This window comes from Stenella coeruleoalba, assembly GCF_951394435.1.
Source record: "Stenella coeruleoalba genome assembly, chromosome: 2".
Classification (NCBI taxonomy): Eukaryota; Metazoa; Chordata; class Mammalia; order Artiodactyla; family Delphinidae; genus Stenella; species Stenella coeruleoalba.
In genome coordinates this window covers 136198273-136211496 of record NC_137147.1, presented here as the reverse complement: position 1 = coordinate 136211496, position 13224 = coordinate 136198273, and the positions used below count along the sequence as shown (strand labels likewise).

General features: G+C 44.9%; 1 protein-coding gene across 10 annotated transcripts in view; it reads left to right on the top strand.

Moving 5' to 3' along the window:
* Window positions 1-13224, top strand: part of THSD4 (thrombospondin type 1 domain containing 4) — a 630174-nt gene that overhangs the window by 516675 nt on the left and 100275 nt on the right. For all 10 annotated transcript variants that reach the window (XM_079915165.1, XM_079915163.1, XM_079915159.1 and 7 more), the window contains one exon: window positions 12501-12705. In XM_079915165.1, the coding sequence (XP_079771291.1) occupies window positions 12501-12705 (205 nt within the window). The remainder of the gene's footprint in view (window positions 1-12500; window positions 12706-13224) is intronic.

Here is a 13224-nt window from a genome sequence, read left to right as displayed (position 1 = left end):
GCGGGCTTCAGTAGTTGTGGCACGCGGGCTGAGTAGTTGTGGCATGTGGGCTCAGTAGTTGCGGCGCATGGGCTTTGTTGCTCCACAGCATGTGGGATCTTCCCGGACCAGGGCTCGAACCTGTGTCCCTGCATTGGCAAGCAGATTCTTAACCACTGCGCCACCAGGGAAGCCCCTTTATTTCTTAATGAAATAAATATTCACATTGGATGCACCTATGGTTAGGAGAGGGAATAAGAAGGAATTATCTTTATTTGATGTCTTGGTCAGTCTAGCCCTAAAGAGCAAGCTCTTGGATTGGGTAATGATATCTCTCATGGAACGATGTTTGTCCTTGAGTCATAAATATTTCCCAGCTTGGTGCACCAACAGTTTCCATTCCCAGCAAGACAAATGAGAAAGCTAGTTACTATTTCAATAAATAAGTTTGGACCTATGAATTTGTTATGAAAGAAAGGATGGTGTTATAGATGTCCCCTCCCTTAGGTGAATGAGTGCTGCATGAGGGGAAAGAGACAGCATGGGACTTTGGGGCGGGACAAGAGAACAAAGAGAAGCTATAGGAAGGAGATGCAGAAACAGTTCAGTCAGCCCTTGTGGGAGTCCTCAGACCGTAAGTAGCACTCCGTGAAAAGGTCTTGGGAAAAGCCAGAGAGCAGCCCTAGAGATAGAACAATAAGAGGGAATTAGCCTTATTTGATTTCTTGGACATTCTAGCCCTCGGTATACGTAGCCCTTGGCCGGCCATCTACCAGGTTCTGTTCTTAAGGTAAAGAAAGATTTCCACTGGGCTAAGGGACTATGCCAGAAAGAGCCAGAAGTTCCTTCATTCAAACCCACCATCACCACCTCTGTGTTACACATTACTTATCTTCTGTGAGCTTCGATAAAGTAGGGATAGTCAAGATAATTAAACAGGATAACATGTTAGGTGCCTAGCACGTGGCCAGTACCCTACCCATGACAGCTATCAAATATATATGTGGGGCTTCCTACTGCCTGAATCCCTGGGAGTTGCTTGAATCCCTATTTGCATCTGTTTTCCACCTACAGTCCATCTAAGACAGTGCTTCAACGTGCCTGAGCTGTGAGCCCCACCCACAGCTTCCCTTGCTCTGTTTCTGAAATGAACATAACCTCTTTACAACGTCTGAGGCTTTCCATAACTGGTCTCTAAGACAAACCAGGAAAGACTAACAAAACAAGCAAACCCACACTTTTTAAAAAAAAATAGAGAGGTAACAAAGTTATAAGAAAATCTCTGTAATTCTTGATCCCCATTGTCCCAGAATGTTACTGAAATGCAAATAGATCATAGCAGTTTGCCGTTACAGCCCTGGCTTGGAACACCACTTGAGAATCGTGTGTAAATAGAAGTGGGGTTTCTGTGGACAGTGCAAACAGAACAACCTCCTCTGTTAGAGTAGAAATGTGTGTGCCTGGTGTGAGAGTAAGGATTCCCATGGCCATGCCCAGGGACAGGCCATTGAAGGGAGGCAGGTGCACCCTCAAGGAGAAGGAAAGCATGCCAACATTTTTCCAGCCCCAAGTCCAAGCCGGTTCTGAACTAGGTGCCTTCATCTGCATGTTTTCATTCAATCTTCACAACAGATTTGAGAAACTATATTTCAATACCCTTGCTTTACAGGGAAGGAAACTAAGGCTCAGAAAGATGATGTCATCTGCAGGAATACATTAGGGATGCTCTTAGGCGGGCATCCCTGTGTCTAGAAGAAAAACTTTTGAAGATGTGGGAGCACAGAAGAGAAATTCTTATTTCAGATTATGGAAATGAAGAGGGGTTAAAGGAACCTAAACCGGGAATTTTAAAGGCAGGAAAATAGGCATAACGGAGATGTTATGTTAAGTCTTCAGTGAAGACTTGGGAAGTCTGGGAACAAAGAGAGGTTTAAATCACAGCAAACACACTTCAGATTCAAGGTCAGTGTTAACAATGCTCCCAGCCACTCAGGGCTTCTCATTGACCCTCCACAATCTCGTAACTTCTCTCCTCCTTCTCTTTTCTGTCCCTTTGTTCTGTCTCCAGCTCTGGAAGCAAAACCAGACTCTTCTCCTATTTAGCTATATATCAGTTTAGCCATTATCTCTTGTTGCCTTGATTTCTGCTGACCCCCAGGCCTCAGGGTCCCACCTCCCAGCCCATGCAGTTTATCCAAGTATTTTCACAGAGACAGTTTGCTTTCCAAAAGGAGTCGCTATTCTAGCTGGTAGACAAAACCTTTTTCACATGGTTACAGGGATGTAAGAAGAAGAAAGAAAAGAACATAGACCATTTAAGTGAGGAAACATTAAAACCCTGCCTCAGAGGAGCAGGGGGACATCATAGCGTCATGAAAAGGAGTCTCTAGCCTGTAGCCTCTAGAGAGAGGAAGTCCTCTCTCTGCCACCCTGGAGAAATCACTTCCCCTCCTGAGACTTTGTTCTTCATCCCTGGAGCAAGGGGCTGGGTCTCCCAGAGCCCTTCCTGCTGTCCAGTACTGGGATTCTCAAGAGACTCTGTTTAGGAATGTGTGTCTTGCCTCCACCCAGTCCCTATTAAAAATATCACAGAGAAAAGCTTCCCAAAGGCATTATTTCTTTTTAATTTTTAACCTAGAGGGTGATGGTGTTGTGTTGTCTTTGTTTTGACCGGGTGGGAGAATTGGTTGGGCAACTTGGGAAAAGTAGAAAGAACTGGGAGCAAACAAAAAGTGATCCAGAAAGTCAAATTATCTCAGATAGCACAGGAGTCACCTGAAGATGCTACTCAAATGTAGGCTCCGATTCATTAAGCCTGCAGTGGGCCCCAGGGTTTCTAACGAGCTCTCAGATGATGCCTATGCTTCTGGTCCGTGGGCCACACTTTGGGTAACAGTGGGGCTAGAGAAGGTCAAATAGTGCTTATTATTCTTGATTTTTAAAAAAGAAAATCAGAAGAGAGGAGTGAAAAATATAGTTTGGAAGGATTCCTATCCAAAAAGCTAAAATTTAAAAAATGTTTAGGGCTTCCCTGGTGGCGCAGTGGTTGGGAGTCTGCCTGCCGATGCAGGGGACACGAGTTCGTGCCCCGGTCCGGGAGGATCCCACATGCCGCGGAGCGGCTAGGCCCGTGAGCCATGGCCTCTGAGCCTGCGCGTCTGGAGCCTGTGCTCCATTGGAAAAAAAAAAAAAATGTTTAGTGTTCTAGAGGAAAGTTCCAATGAAAGAGGGAGAGAGAATTAATATGACTAAATTTAATGAATGAATTAGTGATTATCAAGATGTACACTCAGACCCTCGCTGTAAGATGACTCCATCCAAGGCCTACTTCCCTAGGAAAGCTTCTGCCTGAAACAGGCAACACTACTAATCTTCCAGATTCCAAAGTCACGGACCTCCAAGTCTTCCTTACTTCACGTTCAGTAGACCATCCTTCATCACTCTGTTGGTCATTCCTCCAGCCTAACGTTGGTGTGCCCTTGCCCTCTGTTCTAACTCCATCTCTCTGGTCCAGGCCACCGTCCCTCTGTGCCCATTTTAATGTAGTTGTCTGTGTGCTTCTCAATCTCTTGTCTGTTCCATCTCTAACCCACTGCCTGTGTCTGCCAAGCGTCTTCCGACAACAGCGTTTCAGTGTGTCCTTCCCCCACTCAAGAGTCTTGGGATTCGAGCCCTCGTGCTTTGGTAGCCAGCTTTTCTTCTCATCTCCTGTCCCTCACCCACTAACCCACCCACCCAGCCAGTCTTCTCAACCATCCCTGAAGAGATCACCCAGTGACATCGAAAAAGCCCATGTAGCCCCCAAAGTTTAACTCACACAGCTTTTTAAGCACTTTCTTGAACATTTTGGAAATAAAAGTCCTGACTATCCCACCCACGTCTTGAAATGCTCCACAAAAACATTTTGAGAAATGAACATCACATCTTAACAACATGGCAGCAACTTGCACATAAGAGCACGGTAAATATAGTCACCCTGAAGTTCTGAGTCTACCCTTCTTATGTTTCTCGACTATCGTTCCTTTTAATGTTTACCCACTGTTTCATGTCCCTAAACTAGTTGCTTATGTGAGGACCCTTTTACAAAGGCTTGTAGGTGCCACCTTGTGGAGAAAAATGCAAACAGGCAGGTCTAGAGATAGGCTGTGAGTCAAGGAAATGACAAGGAGAAGCACGAGCCTCCCTCTTTGCTGGTCCCTGGATTCCCCCCCAGTCCTCCAAGGGCCTTTTGATTGGACCTGTGGATCCCGGCTGTCTGCACCCAGGAGGCCGTGTAAATTGGGCCAGTGTGCAAGCAGCCTCCATCCTAGAGCACAGTTCATCCGCCCAACTCGCTCTTGCCTTTTTGCTAGTAATCCGGCTTCCAGAACTTTGCCCTGTAGAGTGTAGACAAGTATCTCTCTGCTCCTTTCTGCAAGAAACTTCCTAACCCTGACCCCTTGGCTGCCCAGACCACAGCTCCTCACAGACCCATCCCTCCTGAGGCCCTACAGAGTGCAGATACAATCTGACCAAATACTTTAAACAGAATTCTCTTTAAACAGAGAATTTACCAGTCAGCCTTACATTTTAAAAGTAAAGTGGAAGTCCAGAGGTTTCTACTATTCCGTACAGAAATATGGACACCTTACTTTTATAATAGAGCCGTTGTCCTTGTTGTAATTCATTCATGCCCCGCCCCCAGCCATTTCAGTCCATCAGGAAGGAAGATCATGAAAGCGAAGCACTGAAATTTTAGAGTCTGGAATCCCCCTACTCTCCAGGGAAAGACGATCCTGGTGGGAAGAGGGGTGGTAATTCTCTCACTGCGTATCAAATGTTTCCCTCTCAGGACTACTTCCCTCAGATTTGTAAATACTCATATAGTTGATTCTCACCCAATTTTATCCTAGGAGAGCACCAACATTTTCTTCCAGTGGAATCACTTGGTAAGGTGCTATTCTCTAATGAAATAAGATGAGGTACTGAAAAGGGACAGCCGTAAGCTTCATTAAAACCAGATTGCCAGTTTCACAATTACCTTCTTTAAGGAAGCCAAAATACCTTTTATCGCATGGACCATTTCTTCCCTCCAAATGAATGACATTGTCAGTTTGTTTCCCGTTGATTCCTGTTTCCGATTTAATTTTGTCCTACATGAAGCAAACTCCTCTGACTTTAGACATGGCAGGATTCTTCACATCAGGGCTGTATCTTTTTTTTTTCCCCAGACACAATTTAGCACCAGAAGAGACTTAGAGATGATCCAGTTCAAGAAGCAAGTTGGTTCCTATCATTTTGATCTCTTGATTCCTCAAGCAGCTGCTACTTCATTCAACACTTACTATGCACCTACTGTATACCAGGCACTGTGCTCTTTCCAGTACATAACCCTGCTCATAATGAAGTTTAGCCAAAAGGCAAGATTCAAGAGCTCTAGAAGGCTACTGGCTAGCCTGACAACAGTGGGGAAGTGTTTTTTAAAACTGGATAATTAAGTATTCTGTGCTCATCAGCTTCTGACACTTACAGATGACTGTTTTTGCACTTCTAGGAAATTGCCATCGTTTTAAAGCTTTTTTTCCAGGGGATCTGTGCTCCTAGGTGTTCCGTGAGCTGTGGAATAAACTAGAGCAGTGCTTCTCAACCGGGGGTGGTTTTGTTCCCAAAGGGACATTTGGCAATGTCCAGAGACATTTCTGTTTGTCATACTGAGGGGGAGGGTTGCTACTGGCATCCAGTGGGTAGAAGCCAGGGGTACTGCTAACCATCCTACAATGCAGAAGACAATCCCCACAACCAAGAACTATCTAGGCCAAATTGGCACTAGAGCCGCAGTTGAGAAACCGTGGCCGTGAGGGAGAAGAGCCAGCAGGAAGGTGAGACGCGGGCTTCCGAACCCTGCCAGCCCCTCTTCAACCAGAACAGTTCTGCTTTTCTCATTTTACGTATTGGAGTTCTCTCTGTTTCTGCATGAGGTTTTGTTTGAAAAGTATGTGTTTTCTGCTTAAGGAAAAGAAGAAAACGACTGAGGTAGAAGGTAACTCTTTGCCTTCCGTATTATAGTTGAGACACATTGGGACGGATCAAGTGGGCAGCGGGATGAGGGCCAGTCAGGGGCAGACTGGAGCCTTCACCCTGAGCCTCGGCCTTGTCTGTGCAGGGCTCTGCATGCCTCCCTCTGAACATACACATGCCATATTGAAAGATGGCGTCGTGTCTGCCTTTTGATTTAAACCAGGGGTTGGCTTTTTTTTTTTTTTCTGTAAATCACTAAATCATACGTATTTTAGGCTTTGTGGGCCATACTATCTCTGTTGCAACTACTCAACTCTGCTGTTATAACACAAAAGCAGCTCTGGACAGTGAGTAAACTGTAAGTAATGGACATGTTTGTGTTCCAATAAATCTTTATTTATAAAAACAGGTGATGGGCCAGATACGGCCTGTGGGCAGCAGTTTGCTGACCCCCGATTTAGACCATAAGGAGGAACCGTGTTGGTTTTACCTTCATGTCTCCCCTGCCTAACACCGTATTGGCACATAGTACAGGCTCCTCAGGAAACATTTACCAAACTATATTGAGGGTCAGTCGTGCTGGCACAAGTGCTAGAAGATTTTCGTGAGAAAAACAACTGGAAAAAGATTCCTCCCGTGTTTCCCAGAGGATTTCTGTATAGTGTTTAACTATTTCCCTATGTTGGACATTTAGGACGTTTCCATGTTTTCATTAATAATAATACTGTGATGAGCTCCTTCATAGAGAAATTGTTGGCCTCATTTCTTATAATTTCCTTAGTGTAAATTCCTAGAAGGATTCTTGGGTCAGACAGTATATATTGCTAAATAGCTTTCCAGGAAGGTGGTATTGATCTACATTCCTGACCGTAATAAGAGGGAGATACTTATCATAGGCAAAAGATTGCTTTCAACAGGGTGTCATGAATAAAAGTTTGGGCATCCATGTGTATTTCCATGAATTAGCTCACCATAAATGTAAGTAAATTGGTGTTAGCGACTAATCATTTTAATAATAACGTTCTCCCACACTGTTGGGAAAGCACGGTTATTAAGGCACATTGTTTTACCTGTCGGTGTCTTCTAACCAACCAGTTGAGTTTACCCTATCTGATGTGTTTACTGAGCACACACAGAAACATCTGCTTCCCATTAGGGAATCAGAAGCTCCACTATCTGCACGCCTGGCACCAGCCTACCCTGCCATGATGTACAGAGGCCTCCTCCCTGTGAAATTCACCACCAAATATGTCATCCAGCTTGCTCATTTCCCACAGGAAATTTCATTTAGGTTAATTTTGGCATACAATTGGAGGCAATTCTTGAGCAATTTCTCCTGTGTTGGCTTACAACCTATAAAATTTTCCTACAACATGTTGCAAAAATCACTGGAAGAGTATAAGGATATATGATAGTTGTCCAATTGCCTTTGTAACCACAAGAAATATCTCTTTTGAACGACAGTACATGGTGAGCGAAAAAAAAAAAAGAGAGAGAGAGATGAAGTATAGATCAGGGGCCAGGGACCAGATGTTTGTTCTGTCCTTTATCACTCAATGCTATTGGAGAAGTAAGGGTGCAAAGGAGCCATGTAAGCTGTCTTACCTTTATGGAGAACTTGGCCCTTTCTTAGCACTTCACGCTTTTCTGAATTTCTCCAAATGAAGAAGAGAATATCTGCAACTGAGAAGTAATAGAAAGTGCTATAGAAATAAGAGTGAGTCTGAACACTTATATAAGGATGGGGTTTACTTTAAAATGGATAGATTCCAGCTGAAATCAAGTCTATGAAGACAATGATAAGCCCAGAGTTGACTGAGAAGCCACTCTATCCAGCATCCTGCTAAATGCCTTCTGTGTTTACCTCACCTGATCCTCCCAATAGTGCTATGAGGTACCGCCCCAGCCACAGATCAACTGAGGCTCAGAATGGCTGATCAACAGCACTTTGGTGGTGCCTCTGAAAGAGTTTAGAGACACAGACCAGCACTGTTAAGTCAACCCCATCAGAGACCAGTTGACCAGACTTCTGATCTGCAAACCAGAATTCAGGTCAGATTCATTTCTGAGCACCGTCCCCTGAAAGATCTGGATGGTGGTGGAAATGTTTTCGGCACCAAGCCCAGAGAGAAGCAAGCCACCCAGCACCACACATAAGTCAGGGACTGAGCCAGGACTATGCTCCGGGTTTCCTGATTCCCAGTGCAACATTCTTTCCCTCGTGCCGAACTGCTTTTCCTGCTAAATGACGTCAGCTCCACTTATCAACTTCTACCTCCATGTTTTAGAGGAGAATACCGGCTGCTTTAAAGAAAGCAACAAAGCACAGGAAGCTATAGATGTGATAAAATTGTATAGACCTATACACCAAGAGAAAGTGCAGGTAAAAAATGGCAAAATCCAAATAAGGTTTATCCTTGAGTTAATATGTTATACTGATGTCCATGATACGCATGGTTTTGACAACATGCTGTGCTAATGTGAGATACTGTCATTGGAGGAGCCTGGGTGATGGGTCACTGAAATGCTCTGTACTGTTTTTGTAACTTCTTGTGAGTCTTAAACTATCTCAAAATTATAAGTTATAACAGTGAGAAAGTTATGTGACAGTAATGTGATGGAAAGATGAGCTAAAATATTTATTCACTTCCTGTGTGTATAATGGTAAAACAGGCAACGTGAGAGAGATACAAAATGTGCTTGGTGCTTCATAATGCTGGAAGAGGAGAATGCCAGAGTCACTTCTGGACCAAGCTCTCACAGTCACTATAGTAACAGTGCTTTGAACTTGCTCCTCTGCACCTAGGTTACAGCCACCATCCTCTCCTTCGACAAAGCTAGAACCTTCAGTGTGACCTCTGATCCTTTGGAGGGGGGCAGTTTTTGCATAATGGTTACAAAAATGGGATTTGTGGTCAAATCCAGCCCCACCTCTTATTAGCAGCATAGCCTTGGGCCAGTTACCTAACCTCTCTCTGAAGTCTTAGTTTCCTAGTTTTTCAGCAATAGCACAGATTGCTTTTAAGATTAAATGAGAAAACTACATATTCAGAGGACCTGGAATACGACAAAGACTGTACATGTTAGGTTTGATGATGCTGAGGGGGGGTAGGAGGAAGACAATGATCTGAGTTCCCTTCTACCTCACAAAGGCCTGTCCGTTTTGCTTCCTAAGCATCTTTCAAATCCTCTTCATGCCATCATCATTCCCCTAGTTCAGACTGGGCTCTTGCCACATTCTGCAGACTTATGCACCCCATTGTTAATTATCAGCTTTCTAAAAGAGAATTGATCTGGCCCAGCATGACATAGAGAATGCAGGGACTCCTCGTTGCCCAATAGCATGTGATTTTCTGCATGTGTGTCTAATCTGGGATTCAAATTCGCAGAGTCAGGACCCGTGTCAGAGTCAGCCTGGGATTTCCCAGATTTCGCCCAGTGCAGTCACTCGACAACATTAGTGATAAAATGTGCGTTTACGTGTTTAGCTCTTGCCATGGTTGATCCTTCTTGCGCTTCAGATTCTAGCCCAAAGGTCACTTCCTTAGCCATGCCCTCCCTGCCTGGACTCCAAGTCCAAATTTTCCCTCATTATATCATCTGATCTTCATAATAGCCCCATGCCAGAGAAGGGACAGTTGTCAGATATGTAATTTACCTATGCCCTCAGTGCTAAAAATAAAGGTCTTGAAAGCACGTCGTCTGCCCAGTTCGCGTTATGGGGTTGTCCCTCCTGCTTTGCGAACTGCATGTGGGACATTTTGCAACTCCATAGCAACTGAGCCTCTCGAAGCCCCTGGCTAGGCACTAGAACACTAGAAGGGTGCTCTGTTAGCCTTTTGTCACCCCTCAAGGAAGGTTCACACACTCCTTGTTCTGACTTCTCTCTTAAGGAGTGAACCCTGGATGCTCAGAGTCCAGAGATGGGCTTTGAGGAGGCAGGATGTTACCTTCAGTTCTTGGCGTCACTTGTGCAGCCACTTGCGTCCTTGAAGCCAACCTCCAGGCTCTTAGACATCTACCAGGAAGAACGGCTGCAGCCCTCCCTCCCCATCGTCTAGATTCATCCTGAGTGGCAGTGTGGTGCAGGAAATCTGGTGTGGGATCCATTGGAATGTGCAGAGCATTTGAATATAGTGTCTATTTCCAAGATAAAATGTTGTTTTGTCTGTGTGTGTGGTTGTCTGAAGCAATCCACGTCTGTGTAATTTCCGTGTGATCTCATCCCATTCTAACTGGGCTGCGGGCTGAGGATTCATGCAAAGTCAGTCCCTGTCTTCGGAGGTTCTTGTTCATTCCTGAAATATCCCATACACCCCACTGACAAGAGAAAGACTCACTGGACTGCCTGCTCTCCCCTCTCTAAGACCCACTCCTCGCTACAGCTAAAGTTATCACCTGAAAAACAAATCTGAGGATGGCCCCCGCCTTCTTCAGTGGTTGTTGATATGATAGAATAAAATTCCGATTCTTCACCCTGGCAAACAAGATCCTTAACGGATTCAGCTAAATTCTCCAGCCTCCTTTCATCCTCAGCAGCAAACCTACACTTCAACCATGGCTGTCTATGAGCATGCTTTCCTACGTCCTCAGTGTTCTTTCCTACTTCTGTGCCTTGGTACACATTGTTGCCTTTACCTGGAGTGCCCCAAGGGAATGAGCTCCATCTGGGTTAAGTTGAGGCCAGGGGTAGCAAGAATGGATCATGTAGTGGGGAAGGGAAGAAGTTAAGATTCTGCTAGACAGGGCAGGGTGTGAGTGCTATCAGCTTTTCTGTTCATCTTCCCCTTCAGTGAGAATCAGAGGCATCTCCATTCAGTTAGAATCTTTCTTTAGCAACGTGGGATCTACTTTCCCAAACTTCTGCTGATGGTGGCCTTTTTGTTTGTTTGTTTCAAAGCAAAGGAGAACCCGGAGCAGTGGTGCAGGCTAGAAACCACGCACAGAAGGCGTTTTCCTTGTTTTTCTGCTAAAACGTGCGCAGGGCGAGGGCAAGAAATATTTGAGGGAGGAGAAATTCATAGCAAACGTGGCACTTTGAAAAGCTAATTGGATGTGGAGGAACATGTTGAGATGATGTTCTGTTATTGTCAGAAATAATGTTTTACAGAGAAGCTATTTGTGAAGAGAGACCAGTTATTGTCAATGAACTAATGTGCACTCAGGAATATGGAAATAATAATGCAGATGTACAGTGCCTGCAGAAAGATGTCAGTCAAACAAGAAGTCGGAGGGGAAAGAAGGAAAACCTTTTGATCTGACTCTGCCTGTAGGATTTGGCCTGTAGGACCCACATGAACAGACCCAGGATTGTTTAACAAAATCAAAAGTGGACTTTGAATGGTTTGCTGAGCACTTTGCCCCTGAGGTGGGGTCTGACGATTGCTCTTAGAATTCCAGAACCAACACAAACCTCTGATTCAGCAGACATGTGTCTCAAGTTGTAAAATACCATTCTGATTTCAAGTATCATTTCCTATCCCCGTAAACCAGTGAAATAATCCTGTCATCCCGATATTTCATTGTCCAAACTATAATCAGCTCACTTCTATCTGCCAACAGAAGTGTGACAGAATCTTCTCTGTTCAGACCACATGTCCCAACTTTAAATTCAGGATACACGAATGTGAGTCCTAGGGACTCAGCTGCAGACATGCAAAAGGATTCTGTGAAGACCATTCCATTCGGTCCTAAGGTTAAATTGCCTAAGAAACACATGAATAGGGAGGGGGAAGATAAAGCAAAAAGATCTTGGGATGAATAATGAGAAGATTCATTGGGGAGGAAACGCAGGAAGGTCAGAGTTCCTTTAAACACTGATGTATCCCGTTATTTAGATGCGTCTCATCCAGTTTGCCGATGTTTCTGGTCCTTGCTTCCCTGTACCCTTCTGCCCTGGGAGAAATGCTTTAGACGAGCCAAGCAAAAGTCCCAACGGCTCAGCTTTTCAGAGTCACAGTGACCAGTGGGGACCCAGACCTCAACCAATTTGATTTAATTTCCTAAGAAACAGGGCCTGAGAACACTACTGTTGGGGGTACTTGGCTAAGTGTTCGTATCATCTGTCGTTTAGGACAGAAGACTTGAGGACAAACTCCAGTTTTAAGTCCCAAAAAACTTCCAACAAGGGGATGGATTTTCAGGACAACTTCACTGTCCAACCTGTTTAATAAATATCCAGTCCCCACACCCTCCTTATGTATTTTCTCTGTGTTATTTTTCTCCTGATTACCAAGGGTGCTTGTTTTACTTACTTATTTACTGATGTGGCTTCCGCTTCACCCCTAGAACGCACATTTCACACATAACCTAGGAAGGAAGTTCCTTGCCCAGAGTAGGTGCTCAGTGGAAATCCGTTGAGCCAAGGGAAGAATGAACTTGCTTATCTACAGGATCTGGATGGGGCAAGGAGGAAGTTCAGGTCGAGACCCACCAACAGATCTTCAGTCATTCCCTCTCCCCTTCCTCCCTGGGATGCTCCTGACATATGCTACAAGAGTCTCTTGTTTTCCACCTCTTTGCAGAGCATTGGCTGTGATGACTACCTAGGCTCCGACAAAGTCGTGGACAAATGCGGGGTGTGCGGAGGCGATAACACGGGCTGTCAGGTTGTGTCGGGCGTGTTTAAGCATGCCCTCACCAGCCTGGGCTACCACCGAGTTGTTGAGATTCCTCAAGGAGCCACAAAAATCAACATCACCGAGATGTACAAGAGCAACAACTATTTGGGTAAGCTTGATCTTTTTCCAGAGGAAACCAGCTGTCCCTACAAGATGATTTATTCCTTCCAGGACTGTGACACGGCAGTGTCCAGAGGTCCTTGGACCTGTACAAGGTGCCACTGGGGAACGCCAAAGCACTACCTGGCCTCCCCTTGAAATGATATGGAGAAAGTAAAAAAGTCCTTCTTGCGAGGAAATGTTTAATATCTACATATTTAAACCGGTCTTTCTTCCTTCCAAGAGAAACAAGGCTATGAAATCAGGAATGGCCTAAATTGTTTCTCTGAAATAGGGGAGGCTCTTTGAAATGCCAAGAGATCTGCCAGTCTTTTTCTGTTGGAATTTCAGGGGCACAGGGGCAGTTGGTGATCCTGTCCGGTCTCTCACTCTGCAGGGGTCTAAAGCAAAAGCCATTTTTCTCTTCTTTCTGCTTCATCAGCCTGGGGCAACAGTATGTGTGTGTCTTTGGAAGAGCTGCAGAACCCGTCAGCGATCATTTTGGGCAATATCTTCAATGTTGGGAGAC